At 34.5% G+C, this 23,138-nt stretch overlaps 1 protein-coding gene across 9 annotated transcripts in view; it reads left to right on the top strand.

The window, feature by feature from the left end:
* ADK (adenosine kinase) overlaps positions 1-23,138 on the top strand; it is a 508,591-nt gene that overhangs the window by 175,543 nt on the left and 309,910 nt on the right. For all 9 annotated transcript variants that reach the window (XR_009053638.1, XM_057734106.1, XM_057734101.1 and 6 more), the window contains one exon: positions 13,605-13,683. Coding sequence is in view for 8 of the 9 variants with exons in the window: in XM_057734106.1 (XP_057590089.1) it covers positions 13,605-13,683 (79 nt within the window). In the remaining variant the exon portion in view is untranslated. The remainder of the gene's footprint in view (positions 1-13,604; positions 13,684-23,138) is intronic.

Here is a 23,138-nt window from a genome sequence, read left to right as displayed (position 1 = left end):
TTTTGGGTTTTGTTTGCTCTTCTTTCTCTAGTTTCTTTGGGTGTAAGGTTAGATTGTTTATTTGGGATTTTTCTTGTTTTTTGAGATAGGATTGTATTGCTATAAACTTCCCTCTTAGAACTGCCTCTGCTGCATCCCATAGGTTTTGGATAGTTGTGTTTTCATTGTCATTTGTCTCTAGATATTTTTTGATTTCCTCTTTGATTTCTTCAGTGATCTGTTGGTTATTTAGTAGCGTATTGTTTAGCCTCCACGTGTTTGTGTTTTTTACAGTTTTTTTCCTGTAATTGATTTCTAATCTCATAGCATTGTGGTCAGAAAAGATGCTTGATACGATTTCAATTTTCTTGAATTTACCAAAGCTTGATTTCTGACCCAAAATGTGATCTATCCTGCAGAATGTTCCATGTGCACTTGAGAAGAATGTGTAATCTGCTGTTTTTGGATGTAATGTCCTATAGATATCTATTAAATCCAGCTGATTTATTGTGTCATTTAAAGCTTGTGTTTCCTTATTAATTTCCTGTCTGGATGATCTGTCCATTGGTGTAAGTGGGGTGTTAAAGTCCCCCACTATGATTGTGTTCCTGTCGATTTCCTCTTTCATAGTTGTTAGCATTTGCCTTATGTATTGAGGTGCTCCTATATTGGGTGCATATATATTTATAATTGTTATCTCTTCTTCTTGGATGGATCTCTTGATCTTTATGTAATGTCCTTTCTTGTCTCTTGTAACATTTTTTATTTTAAAGTCTATTTTATCTAATATGAGTATCACTACTCCAGCTTTCTTTTGATTTCCATTTGCATGGAATATCTTTTTCCATCCCCTCACTTTCAGTCTTTATGTGTCCCTAGGTCTGAAGTGGGTCTTTTGTAAACAGCATATATATGGGTCTTGTTTTTGTATCCATTCAGCCAGTGTGTGTCTTTTGGTTGGTGCATTTAGTCCATTTACATTTAAGGTAATTATCGATATGTATGTTCCTATTACCATATTCTTAATTGTTTTGTTTTTGTTTCTGTAGGTCCTTTTCTTCTCTTATGTTTCCCGCTTAGAGAAGTTCCTTTAGCATTTGTTGTAGGGCTGGTTTGGTGGTGCTGAATTCTCTTAGCTGTTGCTTGTCTGTAAAGCTTTTGATTTCTCTGTCAAATCTGAATGAGATCCTTGCTGGGTAGAGTATTCTTGGTTGTAGGTTCTCCTTTCATTACTTGAAATATATCCTGCCACTCCCTTCTGGCTTGCAGAGCTTCTGCTGAGAAATCAGCTGTTAACCTGATGGGAGTTCCCTTGTATGTTATTTGTTGTTTTTCCCTTGTTGCTTTTAATAACTTTTCTCTGTCTTTATTTTTTGTCAGTTTGACTACTGTATATCTTGGCATGTTTCTCCTTTGGTTTATCCTGCTTGGGACTCTCTGCACTTCCTGGACTTGGGTAGCTATTTCCTTTCCCATGTTAGGGAAGTTTTCAACTAGAATCTCTTCCAATATTTTCTCAGGTCCTTTCTCTCTCTCGTCTCCTTCTGGGACCCCTATAATGTGAATGTTGGCACGTTTAACATTGTCCCAGAGGTCTCTTAGACTGTCTTCAGTTCTTTTCATTCTTTTTTATTTATTCTTTTCTGCATCAGTGATTATCACCATTCTGTCTTCCAGCTCACTTATTCGCCCTTCTGCCTCAGTTAATGTGTTGTTGGTTCCTTCTAGTGTATTTTTCATTTCAGTTATTGTGTTGCATATCTCTGTTTGTTTGTTCTTTAATCCTTCTAGGTCTTTGGTAAACTTTTCTTACGACTTTTCAATCTTTGCATCAAGTCTTTTTTCAAGGTCCTGGATCATCTTCACCATCATTATTCTGAATTCTTTTTCCAGAAGAGTGCCTATCTCCTCTTCATTTAGTTGTTTTTCTGGTGTTTTATCTTGTCCCTTCATCTGGTACAAAGTCTTTTGCCTTTTTCATTTCCTCTATCTTTCTGTGGTTGTGATTTTCAGTTCCACAAGATGAAATACTGCTGATACTGCTTGATTCTGCTGTTTGCCCTCTTGTGAAGGAAGCTGTCTAGGAGGCTTGTGGGTGCTTCCTGATGGGAGGGACTGATGGTGGGTTGGGCTGGGTGGGCAGAGCTCAGTAAAACTTTAATCCGATTTGGTGAGTGGAGCTCAGTGACACTTTAATCTGCTTGTCTGCCAATGGGTGGGGCTGTGTTCCCACCCTGGTGGTCATTTGGCCTGAGGCGACCCAGCACTGGAGCTTACAGGCTCTTTGGTGGAGCTAATTGTGGACTTTGGAAGGGCTCATGCCAATGAGCACTTCTCAGAACCCCTGCTGCCAGTGCCCCTGTCTCCTCGGTGAGCCACAGCTGCCCCCCACCTCTGCAGGCAACCCTCCAACACCAGCAGGTAGGTCTGATTCAGTCTCCTATGGGGTCGCTGCTCCTTTCCCCTGGGTCCTCACGAGCACACTTTTTGTGTGCCCTCCAAGAGTGGAGTCTCCATTTCCCCCAGTCCTGTGGAGGTCCTGCAGTTAAATCCTGCTGGCTTTCAAAGTCTAATTCTCTGGGGATTCCTCCTCCCGTTGCTGGATCTCCAGGTTAGGAAGCCTTACGTGGGGTTCAGAACCCTCAGGAATTATGCGGTATAACTTTTCTCCAGCTTGTGAGTCACCCACCCAGCATTTATGGGATTTGATTGTATCGTGATTACGCCCGTCCTACTGTCTCATTGCAGGTTTTCCTTTGTCTCTGGATGTGGGATGGTTCTTTTTGTTGAGTTCCAGTGTTTTTCTGTTGATGGTTGTTCAGCAGTTAGTTGTAATTCCAGTGCTCTTGCAAGAGGGAGTGAGCGCACATCCTCCTACTCTGCCATCTTGATTCTTCTCCGCTACCTATATTTTTAATGTCATTTTCATACGTTTGTTTAATCTGTTTATTCACTCTCTCTTACCTGTATCACCATAAGCTGCCATAATCCCTTCCTAGAATAGTACAGCATATAAACTATTATAATGTGAACTTTACTATGTTCTTTCCCATGATAATCACCATAATTTAAGCATTCCCCTGTTTTTGAATGTTTTGTTTTAAATTTTACTTTATTATATCATATATGTTCCGCTCATGCATATAACAGTATTTATGATTTGAATTACTTCCCTCAGGTAGAGTCCTAGAAATGGAATTTTATGATAATAGGATATAAACATTTTTGTGATTCTTGATGCGTGTTGCTAAACTACTTTCCAAAAGATTTCTGTCACTAACACTGTATGGTCACATCAGCTTTTTCACATCTCCAGTAATGCTGAGTATTATAGTTTATACTCTCAACTAATTTAATATGCAGAAATATTTATACATTTTTGATTACTAGTGAATGAAGCTGATTCTTTTTCAACATTTATCATTTTCTTTTGTTTATTGTTCATTTATCCATTTATATGAGCCATAGTAGTTTCTTTTTTTACATGAGAATGTTACAATAGTATTTTTAAAATATTGAATCAATAAATTCATTAAAAGTTAATGTTAAAATATATAAAATGATATTTAAAATATTTTTTAAAATCTTAAAAAATTTTTCATATTTGTTAAACAGTTCTTATTCTTTATACTTTAAGTTTTTAAGTTGTTTGATTTTGCTTTCATGTAGAAATGTGTTAAATATTTTTGTTATCAAATTTGTTGTTGTTATTCTTTGTTTGTTTCTGTCAATTGCAAACGCTCATCCAGAAGTGTGATAAGCACTGAATCCAGTTTTTGTCTGGCATTTTATTAAGTAATGTTGCCTCTGGGATTTTTTTAGCATCACAAAAGCTGTATACTTTATTAATTTGAGCTTCACAACTAGATTGCTGGTGGGAAAATAGATCAGCCAATGTTCTTTCAATTCTATTTTTTGATTGAGTTATTTGATATGCCCACTCCATTCAGACAAAGAAGCTCAACCAAAAGGAAAAGGTAAGAATGTATCTATAAAGTACTAAAATTGCCACACATCACACCTTGTAGAAAAAAATCACATACTGGTAATATATAGTGTAAAGATATCGTAACGTTTGTCATCACTAAACAACTTAGAAAATATTTAAGCTTTTTATATAATTGCTTGTATCCCTGTCAAGTATAATCATAGTTTTGAGGCTTATTAATGTTTTAGCTTGAACCTTTTTTTCTTTCATTAGAGATACACAGTCCTTAATCCTTTCCTGGCATTTTCCACTAAGTACATTGATAGTTTTGACACAGACAGTGTGGACCATTGGTACACAAACAGGAGATTTTGTATCAACTAGAAAAGTGTATAGAGAAAGTGTGCCCAATCCATGCAAGAGAGTAAAGAAAATAGATTTTTCCTCAATGCAGATAGTTCCCTAAGCAGAAATCTTTCTGGGTTTGATAATCAACTTACTTAGGAGTTCCCCTTTTTCCATATGATTTTTCTTCTCTTCTGTTTTTTCTTTCATAACATCATCCAACTGGTCATCCAAACTAGAATTCTCAGAATTGTTTTCCCTCTGCCACATCTTTCACTCCCAGTTATTTATCATATGCGATGTTGTCAACTTCAGAAATGATTCCTTAGCTTGATCACTTCCCTCTAGCCTCTTATTAGCTCAGCATCTGATCTGATCTTAGGTATGAACTTTTGCAAAGGCTGGCTATCTGCCTCTCTTTATTCTACCCTGTCCTCAGAGGAGTGCTCTCATAGTTTAAAAACAAAAAAATCTGCCTTTCACAGTATTAGTAAACAGGTTTTAATAATTCCTAGTTGCCTACTGAATAATGTCTAAATTTATTAGCCTGGCAGAGAGAGTTACCTGTTGTCAGTTTTTACTACTTTCATTTTGACCTACATTTTTGTCTGTGTGTCACTTATTTCTTGAATGTTAGAATTTTTGTTTTACCCTTAGCCTTGAATATTTTTTTCTCCCTTATCTGTCAAATTCCAGTTCAAATGTTAAACTTTCCCTGCCTCTTTCATTCAAAATCACTTACTTCACTGCTCTGTGTTTTGTTCTATATATAGTTCTGTTTATGTAATTGTATGGAAAATTGCTATTTTCTTCCATTATAAGATGAAGCAGATTTTAAAATGTTTTCATTACAAAACAACTTATATGCTTATTACACAGACAGTCAAAACAAATGTATATAAGATCCATAATTGCTTCTGCTTTGAAGCAAACCACTGTTAACACCTTGGTTGTCATCTTCCAGGTCCTTTTTAGTACACATGTGTATTTGGGTAATTTTGTTTGTGGTATACACATATATAGTGTAATTTTCTTGGATTATACTGTGCATATGTTTTGATTCTTAATATTTTTAAATTGATATATGGAAACTATCTATCAGTAGCATAAGTCTACAACATTTAAAAATATTTAACTCTTTAGTAGAAGCAATGCACACACATAGTAAAAATAAATCAAAGTGAAAAATTAAACATTTCCCTCTAAGATTTCCAGTTTTCTGAAATGGACCTACCCTGTCATTCATCAGGACTTATCAGGCCAAAACTTGGAATAAGACTAAGTTTGCCCATTGCTACCCACTGCTATTTGTTCTCTGTGAATGTGACGTTGGAGGTCATAGGCTCTCCACTAAGGCAAGAAAAGAGGAGAAAAAAAAGATTTTCCTTATTCACAAATGATAACTGTGTATGCATGGCAAAAACACAGAAAAATCATTGCTATTAATTGGAGATTAGTTAGCAACTTGGCTGGATAAAAAAAAACTGATGTAAAGATTATATTTCTAAATACCAGCAACAAATAAAAATTAGGTTTAAACAAATATTGCTTACAGTAGTGTGAAAACATAGGAAGTATGAACTCATGACTAATAAGAGATGAGCAGGATTTATGGCAAAAATTATGAAACAGATATAAAAGATGTAAATAAATATACTATGGTATATACCGTAATCATGGATTGGAGAATTTAATATTGGAAAGATGTCACTTTTCCTTGTATATAATTAATGCACTCCCAGTGAAAATTCTGAGAAGCAGTTTTTTTTTTTTTTTTTTGGAAATTGACATATAGTTGTGCATTTATATGGAGGTGCAAGAGGGCCAAGAATAAATAGTCAAAGCAGTCATGAAGAACATGGAGAAGGCACTTGTCCTTTCATTAAGACTGATAAAGCAATAGTAACTAGACAGAAATGGAGTTTCTGCAGGGGTAGACATCTAGATCAATGAATCAAAATAAAGAGGTCCCCCCACCCTAGGTCCCACACGCATGTGTACACTCTCTCTCTCTATCTCTCTCACTCTGTGTATTTATATAGTTATCTGTCTTCTGTCTGTTCGTTTATCTGTCTGTCTGTGTGTGGTAGTGGGTGATGGTCATGGTGATATACAGATGTTGACTTTTGAAATATTTTTAAATTGTGTATTTCAGATACCTTTAAGAAACATAAAAAATAAAAGTGAACTAAAAATGCAAAAACAAAAAAAACCTCCCCGTCTTCTCCACTCTATATAAGTGCAAACACTAATGGTTTATGTTTTTACTTTATCATTATAAATATAAATAATATTGTTATGCCCCATTTTTTGAATTAACAAATTTACATATCTATTAACTCACCTGAAAGCTGAAGTATATAGTGCGCTTATACTATTTTTCTTCTTTTTCCTGCCTCATTGTCTTACATATGTAATGTTACATATCTTAATTTTTCTACTGACTGACTTTATGACTGTAAATAATATACTTAAAACCTCTTTTTAAAAAATTGATCATTAACACTTGAGATACTTATGGACTCTTTTCAAATGAAGGAATGAGGATAAGAAAACTTTTCATCTCTCTCATCTCCCATCTTCAAAATGTCAGTGTTACAGATGATGTTTTTACATTCTATTTTGAAACTATGATGAAAGGTTATATGTTTTATCTCTGCATAGATTCAAAAATTGAAAACCAAACAAAACATCATTCCTGAATAACTGAGTAAATCGTCTTCTTTGTAGATCCAAGTAATGTGATTGGAGGAACTCTTAGAAAATACAATCCTTTGTTATTAAAATTGTTACTACTTAAGGGAGAATTTTACATGTAAAAAGGTGTAGCAGACCCTCTTTAAACTTCTTTCAAAATACCTATACTTTTCCAAAGTCATACACAATTCTCACTTTTTTCTTTTTTTGTTAAACCCCATGCCATTTTCTTTCTTACCTTTTCTTTCCCCTTCCCTTCCTTTCCCCTTCCCCTTCCCCACTGTACCGTGCAGTGGCTTGCAGGATCTTACTTCCTTAGTTCCCCAACCAGGGATTGAACCCAGGCCCTCAGCAGTGAAAGCGTGGCATCCTAACCACTGGACCACAAGGGAATTCCCTCTTACATTTCTTTTTGATTGGTACACCAGTATAGAATACAGTACTTCATTGTCTTCTAGCTTCCCATATTAAGTCTGTTGTTATTCTGATTCTTATTGCTTTTTATGTAGTCTGTTATTTTTCACTCCAGAAGTTTTTAAGGTTTTCTTTCTCTCTCTCTCTCTTTTTAATTTATTTTATTTATTTATTTGGTTGCACTGGGTCTTAGTTGTAGCAGGCGGCCTCCTTAGTTGTGTCATGCAAACTCTTAGTTGTGGCATGCGTGTGGAATCTAGTTCCCTGACCAGGGATTGAAGCTGGGCCCCCTGCATTGGGAGTGTGGAGTCTTAACCATTGCACCACCAGGAAAGTCCCCTAAGGTTTTCTCTTAATGTGAGAGTGCTGAAATTTAACAAGGTATGTCCAAGTGTGGATTCTGGTCCCTACTTCCGAGTATAATTGCTTTGTGTTTGGAGATATCTAAAGATTATATATATATAAGTTTTTTTTTCCTCTTTTGAAAACTTTTTTCTAGTATTTCTTACCCTTCATTATCTCTATTCTCCTTTTCTGTCATTCATGTTAAATGGATCTTGGACCATCTAATTTATTCTCTGTTCCTTTTCATTTCTCTTTCATATTTTTCATCTCTAACATTTTTTACCCAATTTCTGATTATTTAATTTCAGCTTCCTTATCTTAATCTTTTTAAAATCTATGTCCATTTTAATTGCTTGGGTCATTGATTCAGCTTTCAATTTAAAAAATTCAATGGTGGTAAAGTTAATTTATAGCAACTCTGTTATTCTCTAATTGTTCTTTTTTCATAAAATTAGGCAGGCGGGTTTTCCTGGATTGTCTCTGAGAAAAAACTAGGCAGATAGTGAAAAATAGTGTGAGAATTCCTCAAAAAAGTTACTTAGGGTTACCATTTGACCAGTAGTTCTACTCCTATGTATATTCTCAACAGAAATGAAAATTTTATGTCCACACAAAACCTCATATGAATGTTCATAGCATTATTCATAATAGCCAAAAGATGAAAGCAACCCAGGTGTCCATTGTTAGATGAATGGATGAACAAAATGTGGTATATCTATAATGGAATGTTATTCAGCCATAAAAAGGAGTAAAGTACTTATATATGCTGAAGCATATATGAATCATGATAACATTATGCTAAGTGAAAGAATCCAGTCAACAATGCCATACACATATTATTGCATTTATGTAAAATGTTCAGAATAGGTAAAAATACAGAAGATAGAAAGTAAATTAGTTTTTTGCTTAAGTCAGAGGAAGATGATATAAGATTGGGTTTTGATAGCTAAAGGGTATGGGGTTTCTTTTCGAGTTAGTGAAAATATTCTAAAAGTGATTGTGATGATGGTTACAGCAGTATATTTTATGATTGGATTGTAGACTTTATATGGTTCAATTGTATGATATGTGAATTATATCTCAATGAAGCTGTTACCAAAAAAAAAAAAAAAAGAAAGAAGGAAAAGAAAAAAATATGTGGCGGACAGGTCAGGCATCTACAAGGTTGTCGGAATAAAGAGGACTTTCCAAGACAGATTAGAGCATTTAAACAGATCTTACTCTTTTGGGTAAGGTAGGAGTGTTCCAAATACAGTATTTAAAGAAATTACTCTTGCTGTTATGTCTCCTATCACTGCTTTGTTAATTGTTTTACATTTACTTTCTGTTAAATTAGAATTTGTTATTTCTTAAATTTGTGTTTGCGCGTGGCATCTTTCCTTGCTTTGTAGTGCTGCTATACTTTTGTTCATTTATATATAGAAATAAAACATGTTTTTTGACATTCAGTCAGACTTGGAAGAGGAAGCAAACATATACTTCCTCATCCGTCTTGAAATGTGAGGTCCTGTAATTTTTATGCCCCTTGAACTAATTTTAAAGATAACATTAATAAGCAAAATTTTGGTTTCTGTTGAAAACTCTTAGTTGACTGGAATGAAGAGAAATATACACTGATTTCTGTGTGTTTGTAATTAAAAAGTAATTCTGAGACTGCAGTTCTGAATTTGAGTAACCAGTAAGTTGTATGTGACCTTTGTTTGACAATCTATTCGAATACTTTGTGTCTCACTTTCCTTGTTTGTTAAATAAAGGCATTCTTTTAGGTCCCTTTTAAAAATGGATCATGCTAAAGTTAACCCTTGAACAACATAGGTTTGAACTGTGTTGGATCCACTTAATAAGTGGATTTTTTTTTTCAATAAATATAGTTTACAAATATTTAAGTGTGGGGAAAAGTTTGTGTTTGGTTAGAGATCATAGTATGTGGAATCAAAAGAACTAGGATTTGAGTCCTGATTTTATACAAACTGTTTTAGCATCCTGCCCTTGGATGAGTCATTTATCAATCCCTTTATTTTTGAGGTAGAGATAACAGTCCTGGGATTTTTCTTCAGAGGCGTGGGGGATTGGCATACTGATACCTGAACAATGCACAGTTGATGCCTAAAGGCTCACACATAACTTTACAGTCTCCCTTTAGTGTCCATAGTTTCACATCCATGGAATCAACCATGATCATGTTGTATTGTAGTATGTAGGTATTTATTGAAAAAAATTGAAAAAAGTAGGAGCTAATAAACTTGTACTTGAGCATTTTAAAACATGATGATTGGATAAAATGTTTAAAACAGCAACTTTTGGCATATAATAAATATCATATAAATGTTAGCTGTGGAACCTAACCCTAAAACCTCAGAGGATTCTGATATCCTGTAAGTTTTAGAAAAACTGAATAATAGTTAAACAGGTTTCTTCATTTCAGATTATCTCAGTGCCTTTAATATGCTGATATACACTCTGAAACTTCAAGATGGAAATAGAATACACACATTTCCTATGCTTATTTGGTCACAAATCCTTTTTCTCTAGAGCATCTTGCAACGCTAGTGTTCTTTTTAAACCATAATAGACTAGAACCATATTGGTCCCGTAAGGTAGCTGCTAGCCTTGAGGCTATACATATTCAAATTTAAGTTAATAATGTTAAATAAAGTTAAAATTTTGATTAAAATAAAACTCATCAGTCACACTAGCCACCTTTCAAACATTCAATACCCATGTGTGGCTAGTGGCTATCAATTGGACGCACAGATACAGAACGCTATTATCAGAAAGTTATATCGTACATTACTAATAAAAGAAATATCAAATTATGCAGTTTGAATACATGCGGTTTATTGTATGTCCATTATATCTCAATAAAAGTTCTTAAAAAAAAAGAAGTGAATCTTCGTCTTTGTAGGGCTGCTTTCAGTGGACCAAATGGTTGAGAGTCCAGTGGAGCAAGATCAGGACTATAGGGAGGTTGCTTTAACACCTCAAAATGAAGTTTTTGCAAGTGTCAACAATGTGGGCAGAAGTGTGCAGACGTGCATTGTCATGCAAGATCACAGCGTCCTTGGATAGCAGTCCTCTACATTTAATCCGAAGTTTAGGCTTCAGCTCTTCAATAAGCACCTCACTGTAACGAGCACTGTTGATTGTTGAACCTTTTTCCTGATAATGTTCCAATACTGTCCCTTGAGAATCCCAGAAAACTGTAAGCATCAATTTTCCAGCTGATGGTTGGCTTTTGAACTTTTTCTTGGTCAGCAATTGAGGATGTTTCCATCCCATACTCTACTGTTTACTCTCAGGCTTGTAGTCATGAATCCATGTCTCGTCACCAGTAATGATTCTCTTTAAGAAACTTTAACCTTCCTTAGAGTATCAGTCCAAATTTTGCTTGCAGATATCCAAAAACTTCTGTTTATGCTCTTCTGTGAGTTGTTTTGGTACCCATCTTGCACAAACTTTTTGAAACCTAACTCTATCCTGGATTACTTCATTTTGAGGTGTTAAAGCATCCTCCCTATAGACCTGATCTTGCTCCATCGGACTCTCATCTGTTTGGTCCCTTGAAAGCAGCCCTATGAGGACAAAGATTCACTTCTGATGAAGAATTACATTTGTGGCTTGTAGCTCAGCCTATAACATTTTTTAATGTGGGAATACAAAAGCTTGTTGACAGATTGACAAAAGAATATTGAAAAGCAAGGAGACAATGTCAAAAAATGATGCATTTTTGTTTTCTAAAAGTTAATTAAATTCTGTAGCCAGAGTGCAGATATAAGAAAGGAAAGAAAGTTATACTGGATGGTGCTGTGAGAATTTGATAACAAAAACAAAGTAAACAATAGAGTATGTAGTTGGTTTACTGTGATTTTAGTATCTATAACAAATTTAGGCCCACCTAGTTCTTCTCCCAATATTATAGCTGTTTGATTCTTAGTCATTGGAAGGAAGGAATTAATGATGTAATGCAGAAGACTATAACTTACAGAAAGTTCTTAAGAAAGTGAGAAAGGATGGTGTTACTATAACAACAACAGACTGGGGTGGCCTACAACAGAAATTTATTCTCTCAATATTATTGGGTGGCAGAAGTCTGAAATCAAGGTGATAGATTTCTGATAACTTTCAGAAGATTGCACTCCTTTTGAGGAGCCTAGGGGAGAATCCTTCCTTGCCTCTTCCAGGTTTTGGTGGGTATTGGCATTCCTTGGCTTCTTTGGCTTATGGGCACATCACTCCAGTCTCTGTCTCCACCTTCACTTGGTCTTCTCCTCTCTGTCTTCTCTTTTGTCCATTGTAAGAAGACCTGACATTGGATTTAGGGCTCACCCAGTTAATTCAGTAGGGAAGATTTTTTTACTTGAAGATCCTGAACTTAATTTATGTCTGCAAAGACCCTTTTTTCAATTAAGATTATATTCACAGGTTCTGAGGGGACATATCTTTTTGGAGAAATTGGCATGACCTCAAATGAACATGGTAATTGATCACTGTATATTTACTTTGTCCATTCATTCTTCCTTTCTTCTCCAATCTCTAATATCATTCTTAGCTGATATATAATTCAGAAAGTAATTAGAAGAGAACATTTCCTAAACTACCTAGCCACCTATCTGTATCTGGGACTATGTTTCAGTACCTTGTCTTCCCTCCTGTTAGTATTAGGTTAGTATTATTAGTGGTAAACAAATATTGCTGTCAGCATTTTGGGCAGGTTTGCTAATTGTGTTTATTGGCATCTCAGGATTTTATAGATGGGATCTGAAGGCAATTGGAAGTATGGAAGTATAACTCTGTTTTTCCTACTCCTAATGTAACCATCTCTATATTTATCTCTTCTTTATATTTTGAAGTTCTATGAAATGTTTTATTTGAGTAAAAAAATCTACTTCTATACTTAAAATTTTAAAGTTTTGAAAATACTTTCCAAGACTGGAATCTTTCTTGAATACTCTGTTCACATCCCATTCTCTTTCTTCTTTGACTGATCTTCTGTAGCACTTGCTGTCTACATTGCATACATTTTGTTGGTTGATAATTTGGTATTTTAAAATTTTCTCTGTTTTTCATGTGTATTCATCCTTTTGTCCCATCAAAGCTTGTAAATCCTTTGAAATTAAAGTATATACCTATGCCGTTTGGTTATCTCCCACAGCATCTAACATGTTAGAGAAATGTAGTAGGGAATATTGGCTTGTGATCTAGATTATTAAATGTCATGTAATTTGAGACTTATTAGAATCAGTGTCCATAGCCCTTTGGCTGCGTGTATGTAATACTAGGGATTTGCATGGATCATCTTGTATGAAAAGTTTTATGTGTAGTTAGTATATGTATTTTCCTGAAGGGAAGTTCTGTAGCTTTTATCAGATGCCAAAATAATGAAGTATCAAAGCTTTAGATCATCTCTCTTTGTCCCTATACTTGGCAGATACAGAAATTGTATCACCAAGCAACTTTTCTAGAATCATACAACCTGATGTAATTTCCCAACTCTTAAAGTTATAAACCAGTAGCCTTTATGATGTCTAAAACTTTTAGAACTTGTTAGAATATACATTTGTAAGGATTCTAGAATTCAACCCTTAATGTAGGAAAATGTGCATTGCTTATAAATAATAATTTAATTTTTTATTTTTATCTTCTGTTTAGTTTAATGGTTAATTATGGTCAGCCTATATATTTTAAATTCTTAGAGTTGTACACTTGTGGAGAAAAATGTCTTAAGTGTGGAAATTTAGCAAAGTTGTTTTTCATACATTTTAATTCTTTTATTCAACATAATTATGTAATTCAAAGTTTTACTAAATGTGATTTAATGAACTTTTAATCAGAAAAATTTGCATTGTGACAACTGACAAATGCTAACTTACTTTTTTCTACTGTGATTTCCTTTTAGGTTTGATGAACTTGTAAAAAAATTCAAAGTTGAATATCATGCTGGTGGCTCTACCCAGAATTCAATTAAAGTGGCCCAGGTTGGTTAATTATTTTAAAGGTGATAAAGAAATGGATTCAAAATGATTCTAGACTTTTGGTCATTGTACATAATTATTCCAATCCATATTTTGTTTCTATAGAATATTTTTGTTGGTTTTGAACGTTTATTATTCATTTACATTTCTTCTTAATTACTTGTGGAATCCTTTTATTATTATTTTATATTTCATATTATTGATTTGTAGAAATTTTGTATATTTTATAGATAGTATTCCTTTTTATTCTAAAAATTGCAGGTATTCTTTAGTTGTTATTTGTATAATACTTTAACTCTGCTTATCATGTCTTTTACTTTGCCAAAGTTCTTAGTTTTGTTTTTTTTAATATAAGTAAACTTCATGGCTTCTGCATTTCATATAGTACTTGGAATGGACATTCTTATAACAAGATACAATAAGTTTTCTTGTAGTATATATTGAATATAAATACATATATACCTATATATCTACATAATTATATGTAGATATGTATACATTTATGTATCTATGTCTACATCTATATGCATCTTCCAAGGGGTGATGGGATAAACTCATTTTGACATATACTCTTCAAGTTACCAGCATAACCTAATTTTAAGTGGGAGTATTAGTGTTCTATTTAAAGTTCCAATTATGAAGCATATGAAAAAGCTTTACGAATCTCTGGTTCTTACCTCTGTGACTTGCAAACTAGCTCAAAATCCCTCTAATTGCAGTCAGAGGTCAACTCTGATGGTCTCAGGTCATCTTGATTTTTTTATTGATTAATACTTTCCCTTTGAATTTTAATTGTGGGCCAGAGAAATGGAAAATTGACAAAGGTTGAACAATTTGTCTTTTATGAACTTACTTTTATTAGATTTAGACATACACTGTAACTATCCTATGTATTCCTAAAGCTGAAATTTAATCATAGTATTAAAATATTTTAGGTTGTAAAATATTGTGTGCAGTGGCCTGAGGAGATGAGGTCTTTGTATTTGTCAGCTGAGTTTTTTGTTTGTTTGCTTGACATTCCGGTGCTTACTCTGTGAGCTCAGGTTAGTAGAAAAAAGACAGTTTACTTTTTGTCCTTAGATATTTGTATTAGTCTTCTCAGGCTGCCATAACAAAATACCACAGACTGGTTAGCTTCAACAGCAGAAATTTATTTTCTTACAGTTCTGGAGGCTGATGCCATCTGTGATCAAAGTGCTGTCAGGTTTGGTTTCTGGTGAGGCCTCCTTTCTGGCTTGTAGGTGGCTGCCTTCTCACTGTGTCCTCATGTGGGCTTTTTTTTTGTGCCTACATAGAGAGGGGGAGAGAGTGCGAGAGAGCGAGTGTGCTCTGGTATTTCTTCCTCTTATAAAGATGCCAGTGCTATTGGGTGAGGCTCCTACCCTTAGGACCTGATTTAACTTTAATGATCTCCTTAAAGGTCCTATCTCCAAATATAATCACATTGTGATTTAGGGCTTCAATATATGATTTGAGTGGGGAGTGGTGGGGGACACAATTTTGTCTGTAATGGATGTCTTTTTTAAAACCTCATTCTATCAAAGCACATTCTACCACCTCTTCAGTCTTTTCTACTCCTAGATCTGGAAGGCTATTAGTGGTCCACTAGTGAAGTCTCTCCTTTTTTGAGGATCTCCATCAAATTTTACCTTACCAAGGTTTATAATTTATATAATTAATATCAAGGTATCCATTGGATTTCTACCTGATATTGGTCTCATTAATAAAATAATTATTGCCTATTACTATTTTGCAATTTTTACCATACTCATGTGCATTGTAACAATGTATTCTAGTAATGGTTTAATTGGTTTCTATATTTAACCAAGAAGTAAATGAAATTTAAAGTTTTGGGTGGCTTGTCAAATATGTTAATTTTGTTATTAGTGGTATTTTTGGAGTTGAAATCTTATCCTGATATCCAGACTAGCAATCTTTCTTTTATTCCAAATACAGAGTAATTCAGTTCGGGTCAACCAACATGTATTGATCTATATAAAGCTGTGTGCTATGTGATAGATTCATCAGTAAACAAGAGATTTCTTGTTCCTTGTTTACAGTATCCTTTCTTATATTGCAAAACTTACTATTTCTCTTCTCTTTAACCACTATCCTAATTTTCCCTCTTCTGCTCTTCCTCTCTTTCTCTTTCATCATTTATTAAATTCCTACTGTGTGCCAGGTGAACTGTTAGATGTTGGTGCTGTAAAAGTTTATTATGGACTTGGTCCATACACTTGAGGCTTTCATTATTATGAAAATATATTTGAGAATGGGGCTGGTGGGTTGGAGAGACAGAACTGTAAACTGTTAGGTACAATATCATGTGTAGGAGCAATCCTCTCTACCCCTAAAAGACAAACAAACAAACTTACAAGAACCAGAATAAAAACGTGTCCGTACTCACATATGTGATTTCACCAGTTTCTAGAAACTTGAAGGCAAAACTCTATATGTTTTCCCAAGTACACCTCCAAATGATGTCATCTTTCTAGTTGAATCACAATTCCCATTTTCCCAGTATGATTTTTATTTCATATCCTAAATTTGGGGAAGTTTTAAATTTGAGATAGGAAAACTGAAAGAGATACCCATGAATAGCAGTTTTTCTCTACCCAACTTGAACCCTCACCCCCATACCCCCCAACGTTAAGACTGGTTTATCAGTCTGTTTTCTAAGATTTTTTTCAAAGTGTTGGTGGAGCCTCTTAGAGGCTGTCACAAGGAGGCAAGGGTAATTGCTAGCTTTGTTCTAGATTTGATGTTTAAAAGCAGAGCAGTTCTACTTTCTATTTTGTATATTAGCTTTAAAGTAAGATTTAATTATTTTACAAGTTTTATTGCCCACATCACACCCATTACAATGACTACTATAAGAGAAACATAAAATAACAAGTGTTGGCAAGGATATAGAAAAATCAAACCCCTGTACACTATTGATAAGAATGTAAAATGTTGTAGTCACTAAGGAAAACAGTATGGTGGTTTCTCAAAAGATTGCAAAGAGAATTATCATTTGATTCAGCAATTCCACTTCTGAGTATGTTCTGCAGTGAATGTTTATTTCCTCCCAAATCATACGTTGAAGTCCCTGCCCCCAATATGATGATATCTGGAGCCTTTGAGATATTATTCAGATTAGATGAGGTCATGAGGGATCCCATCATGAGGGATTGTGCCCTTTTAAGAAGAGACAGCAGAGAGTGCTCAAGAATGCTCCCCCACCCTCCCCACCCCCATAGGAGGGCACAGAGAGAAGGTGGCTATCTAAAAGCCAGAAAGAGAGTTCTCTCCAGGAACGGAATCAACTATATCTTAATGTTAGATTTTCCAGCCTCCAGAAAAAATTGTTGTTCAAGCCATCCAGTCTATGATATTTTGTTATGTCAGCCTGAGCAGACTAAGACAGGTTATACGCCCAAAATAATTGAAAGCAAGGTATTGAAGAGGTATGTGTACACCTGTGTTCATAGCAGCATTATTCATAATAGCTAAAAGGTAGAAGGAACCCAAATGTTCTTCAGTGAATGAATGGATAAACAAAATGTGGTATATGCATAGAATGGTATATTTTTCAGCCTTAAAAAAGTAAAGAAATTCTGCCACATACTACAATATGGATGAATCTTGAGCGTATATACTAAATGAAATAACCCAGTCACAGCAGGACTAATAATGATGATTCCACTTATATGAGGTAACTAGATTAGTCAAATTTATAGAGATGGGAAGTACAGTGGAATGGTGGTTGCCAGGGGTTGTGGGAAAGGGAAAGGAAGAGTTATTGCTTAATGGGCATAGAGTTTCAGTTTTACAAGATGAAACGACTCGTAGAGGTGAATAGTGGTGATAGTTGTACAACAACATGAATGTACTTAATGCCACTGCACTGTATGCTTAAAAATGATTAAAAAGGTAAATATTTTATATGTCTATTTTGCTACATTTTAAAAATAATTTGAAAAATATATTCTAGAAATGCTTCAATATGGAGTGCTATGAACTTGATTCAAGTTACTGATTGCATTTGCTTATTCAGCAATCAGTAGGGCAACATAACAAGTCAAGAACAAGGGCTTGCTCTTGGGGCACTGGGAGTCCATCAGAACTGGGCTAGAGGGCTTTCCTGGTTGCACAGTGGTTAAGAACTGGGTTTGAGTTGAAGCTTTGTAACTTTACTGGGTATCTAACCATGAGCAACTTTTATGGGCCTTTCACCTGTAAATGTGCAGGTTAATGCTTATCTCAGATGGAAGTCATAAGAATTAATGAGATAATGAATGTTTTAAAAAATTATATTACTTTTTAAAGGAAAGTTTGGAGAGTTCATGCAGCTCAATATCAAAAAAACAAACAACTCAATCAAAAAATGGGTGGAAGACCTAAATAGGCATTTCTGCAGAGAAGACATACAGATGGCCAAGAGGCACATGAAAAACTGCTCAACATCACTAATTATTAGAGAAATGTAAATCAAAACCACAGTGAGGTATTACCTCACACCGGTTAGAATGGGCATCATCAGAAAGCCTAGAAACAATAAATGCTGGAGAGGGTGTGGAGAAAAGGGAACCCTCTTGCACTGTTGGTGGGAATGTAAATTGATATAGCCACTATGGAGAACAGTATGGAGGTTCCTTAAAAATCTAAAAGTAGAACTACCATATGACCCAGCAATCCCACTACTGGGCATATACCCAGAGAAAACCATAATTCAAAAAGACACATGCACCCCAATGTTCATTGCAGCACTATTTACAATAACCAGGAAGCAATCTAAATGTCCAATGACAGACGAATGGATAAAGAAGATGTGGTACATATATACAATGAAATATTACTCAGCCATATAAAGGAACAAAACTGGATTATTTGTAGAGACATGGATGGACCTAGAGACTGTCATACAGAGTGAAGTAAGTCAGAAGGAGAAAAATATTGTATATTAATGCATACTTGTGGAATCTAGAAAAATGGTACAGATCAACCGGTTTGCAAGGCAGAAATAGAGACACAGATGTAGAGAACAAACATATGGACACCAAGGGGGGAAGTGGGGGAGGGGGGGTTGGGGTGGGAAGAATTGGGAGATTGGCATTGCCATATACGCATTAATATATATAAAATAGATGACTAATAGTAAAAAATATCAAATTGTACACTTTAAATATATGCAGTTTATTGAATGTCAATTATATCTCAATAAAACTCATTTTAAAAGGGAAAAAAAAATTAAAAGAAAGTTTGGAAACCACTAGGGTTGAAGGGATTTCCGCCCCCATTTTTCTGAATTTTCTTCCTCTTAACTGTAAATTTAACTATTCATGGACAGAACTACCAGATTTGGGGCTCTTATCCACTTAAAAATACTTATTTCAATCTGGTCTTCAATTGAACATCTTGTTTGGCTTTTTAGTTCCCCTAATATTTTGAGCATGCTTTTCCTTTCCATCTGACTGATGATTCAGCTACATAATTGCCCAATTATAATTTATGACTAGGGTAACCACAGAGTTTTAAAAAAATATTGTTTTAGAAGTGCTTTTCTTTAGGAGAATTCTTCAGCTTTTCCTTGGCAGTCATTAATAGGAAAAACTGATTGCTTTATACATAGAGCAGATATTTATTGAGCATCTGCTATGAGCAGTCAGTGTGCTAGGTAGTAGCTGCTAACATAAGCTATGTCATCTAAATTTTAAATAAAATTTGATAAAATATTTAGAACCTTAGAGTGAACAATCTTGATATAGTCTTGCTTGAATCTAACGTGGGAAATGAATGAGGTTTATCTTTAAGCTGTTTAAAAAGTCTGGCCAGGGACAGCCCACCAGGGAATGTTAGGGTTTTGTTTTTTTGTTAATGTGTTTGGTTGGTTGGTTTTGGGCTTTTGTCTTCTTTTCTTATCCATTTGTGTTCTCCTTCACCTCAGAGAACAGCTGGATTGCAGACTTCCATTTTCTCTATCACTCTAGGTTACTGAAGAAGCAAATACTGGTCAACAAATACCAGTTCATTGTAGCTACACTAATTGATTGCCTGATAGGTGCTGTGGACTGTAATTCTAAAATAGGGCCAAGCTCTGTGGTAAGAATTCAGTCATCATCAAAGTATTCATAAACCATTTAATTCTCTACATATTTTGGTAGTATTGATATATACCATGTGTAATATGTATTTTCTGTATGTGTGTTTTTAAATTTTATTTATTTGTTTGTTTGTTTGTTTGTTTGTTTGTTTAGGCTGCACTCAGTCTTAGTTACGGCATGCATGTGGGATCTAATTCCCTGACCAGGGATAGAACCTTTGGCCCCTGGAGTGGAAGCTCAGAGTCCTAACCACTGGACTGCCAGGGAATTCCCACATAGGATATTTTAAGTATAGATAGTAAATAAACAAGTAGCTTGGGAAATAGGCAATGTTGATATGATTTGTTAAATATAAATAGCAAGTAATTTTGTAACCTGTGAGACTGCTAAAGATAGAATAAAGAAAAACTGTGTTGTAACAAACGAGAGTGTTACTTATGGATAGAAAAGGATGGAATGACCATATTATGATCATATACCACTAGACTGACAGTTATATCCTCCCTGGAAAGCTCACTCATTAGTGAAACTTTCTATGTTCTCATTCTGGCCCTACATGCGAATAACCCAAGAAAGGCAAATAAAGCCATGGCTGTTTAGGCTATTTCCCAAGCATTAGTGTCCTGCTTTTTAATATCTCCCAAGGACTCCTGTCTATGGGCCCCCTTGCTCAAACTGTGGCCATATTCTCATAACTATACCATCATCATCAGGGAAGGCAGATGAGGTGAAAGGCAGATGATGTTTGTACGTTCAGGTAGTGTGGTCCTTAAACTTGTTTGCATCCTGAATGTTAACTTACTCCAACTCTTTCCCTTGCTTCTTGTTGTGTGTTTTAAATGGAAACATCTGTGATTTCAACATCTTAATTTGGTCGGTAGGCCCTTTCTGTTCTGTGTTCTCTGGGATAGTTTGCTTATGTATGTACTTGGAGTCTACCAGGGCTTTAAGATAATTTCCCCACACAAAACCAGGTTTAGATCGATGTCTCCTTGTTGGGTAGTTTAACAACAATAACTCAGATGGTAGCTATGTAAAAACATGCTGAAATGTTGAAAGGGGATGTTATTTGCAAAAATCATCCCCTTTCTGGGGGAAGAACTGAAAGTCACATGGAGAGTAAAGGTTAACACACTTGACAGTGTAGAGCTCATTCCATCAGATCTTACCAACAATCATACTTTGATATATTAAGTGATGTGACAAATCGTGTCAACAAGAAAATGTTCCCTTTAGCTCTTAGATAATTTAATTTGTTAAAACATGTATTTGAAGATTTTAATGAAACCACAGGCAACAAAGTTTTGTTGATATCATGTCCAAATACAATTTCTAGCCTTTTCTCATCTATATATTTGACAGACAGTGCAAATTTAAATTTTGACAAATTCTATTCAGTGTAGACTTATTAATGAAAATAAAGATTTTATCTTCTAAATATCCTGCACACCTTATATACAACACTGCTAGAAAAGGAATGTGATTTGCTCACCTATGATGTTGATGCCTTCATAGTGAATGTTTTTGATCACTTTTCAGTTTTTTTTAATTGTACAGGTGCACTTAATGGAATTTTTGACTTTTAAAAAAAAAAGGAAGAAGATAGCCTCCTTAGATATGTGCCTAAAATATGGCTATTATTGTTGCTGGACTTAGAAAATATGTCCTGCAGTATAATATTTTTAAAATGTGAGACAAGAAGAATGTCCTTGTCTAATGTGACAATACAGTGAAGATGAGAATGCAGAGGAAGATTACAGTAAAACAAAAATTTATATGCCATTTCTTTAGAAATGTTTGATGATACTTGAAGAGGCCATAAGGAGGCTAGGGAAAACTCATACAACAAATAAATGACTCATTTTTGTGTAGTATGACTGCTTTATATCTCAAGAGGGGGAAAAGGTCTCTATAAAAGGGCAGCCAACTTAAATAGGACTTTCTCAGTGTCTTACTTGGAATCCAATTTTGACAGCACATATTGCAATCACCATTGTGCTTTGGAGTGTTTTGAAATAATGTTCATTTTAGGCATGGATAGTATATGTAATGAATCTATAAATGCAAAGGACATGATTGAATAAACAGTTGGAATACTAAAACAAGCATTTAAATTCAAGGTAGATGAATATTTTGTAGAGCTAGAAACTAATTCTTATATATCTAAATGCCTGCTATTGCGAGAAGTAAAATCCTAAGTATTCCATGCTCAAATGCTTTTGTTGGAAGAATATTTAGCTTGAATGTCATCAAGTTGGACTAACACCGAGAATGTGGACTTGATAAGAGCAGAGCCGTAAGTCAAAGTGAAATTTACATTTAGCTATATTCAGTTTTACCACGCATTAAAGAAGGTGTCCTAATGGTTCTAATCAGTTCAGAGAAGTATTATTGGTAAGGAAACACACAGAGTTAAAATATTCCTTTATTTCATGGGACAGAAGGAACACGTCATTGTTATTTTTTTCTAAATTTTGGTAATATCTATTTAATCCAACTGTACTTACTCTTCTTTTTAAAAATCTTACATTTATGTATCTTGCATTTATGTATGTGAAGAATATACAGTATGGCCTATAGAAATTTAAGTATCTAATAAAGAGTTTAAAAAAGTTAAGTTGCTGTATTTATTTAAACAAAAGAAATGATTGTTATATTTTCTCATACATACTATTTAGTCCTTTTGATTATTACTAATTGCCACTATTAATTATTCCTATTGTTTCATTTAAATAAATAGCACTTATGTAACAGAAAAGTAAATAATACAGAATAGTATATAATTTCAATTAAGTACTGTATTGGTTTCCTTATTAGGCTGCCATAATAATACCATGGACTGGGTGGCTTAAACAAGACAAATTAATTTTCTCACAGATCAAGGAGGCTTAGAAGTCTAAGATCAAGGTGTTGGCTGCTTTGGTTTCTTCTCTTGCTATCTCTGAATATTTCTCCCTCTGTGCATACCCCTCCTGTCTCTCTGTGTGTTCCTATTAATTCTTATAAAGACACCAGTCAGATTGGATTAGGGCCTAACATAAATGCCTCATTAACCTAATGCCCTCTTTAAAGCCTCAGTCTCCAAATATAGTTGTCTGCTGAAATCTTGGAGGTTGGGGCTTTAACATATGAATTTTGGGAGGATACAGTTAGTCCATGGCAATTACTCATTTGTTTATATTTTTTATTTTTGATAATGTACCATTTTGATTTCCATCATCTTTACTTTTCTGTATGTGTTTTAGTTATTGTCTTGGTTAATTTGGTGAGTACAGTTAACATTCTAAACTTATAAAAACCTGGTTTGAATAGTACCAATTTAGTTTCATATTGTTGTTGTCACTGATTATATCTTTATACATTGCATCCTCA

This window comes from Hippopotamus amphibius, chromosome 5 (assembly GCF_030028045.1).
Source record: "Hippopotamus amphibius kiboko isolate mHipAmp2 chromosome 5, mHipAmp2.hap2, whole genome shotgun sequence".
NCBI classification, from domain to species: Eukaryota; Metazoa; Chordata; class Mammalia; order Artiodactyla; family Hippopotamidae; genus Hippopotamus; species Hippopotamus amphibius.
The sequence above is the reverse complement of the archived record's forward strand: the minus strand, read 5'-3'. Positions and strand labels throughout refer to the sequence as shown.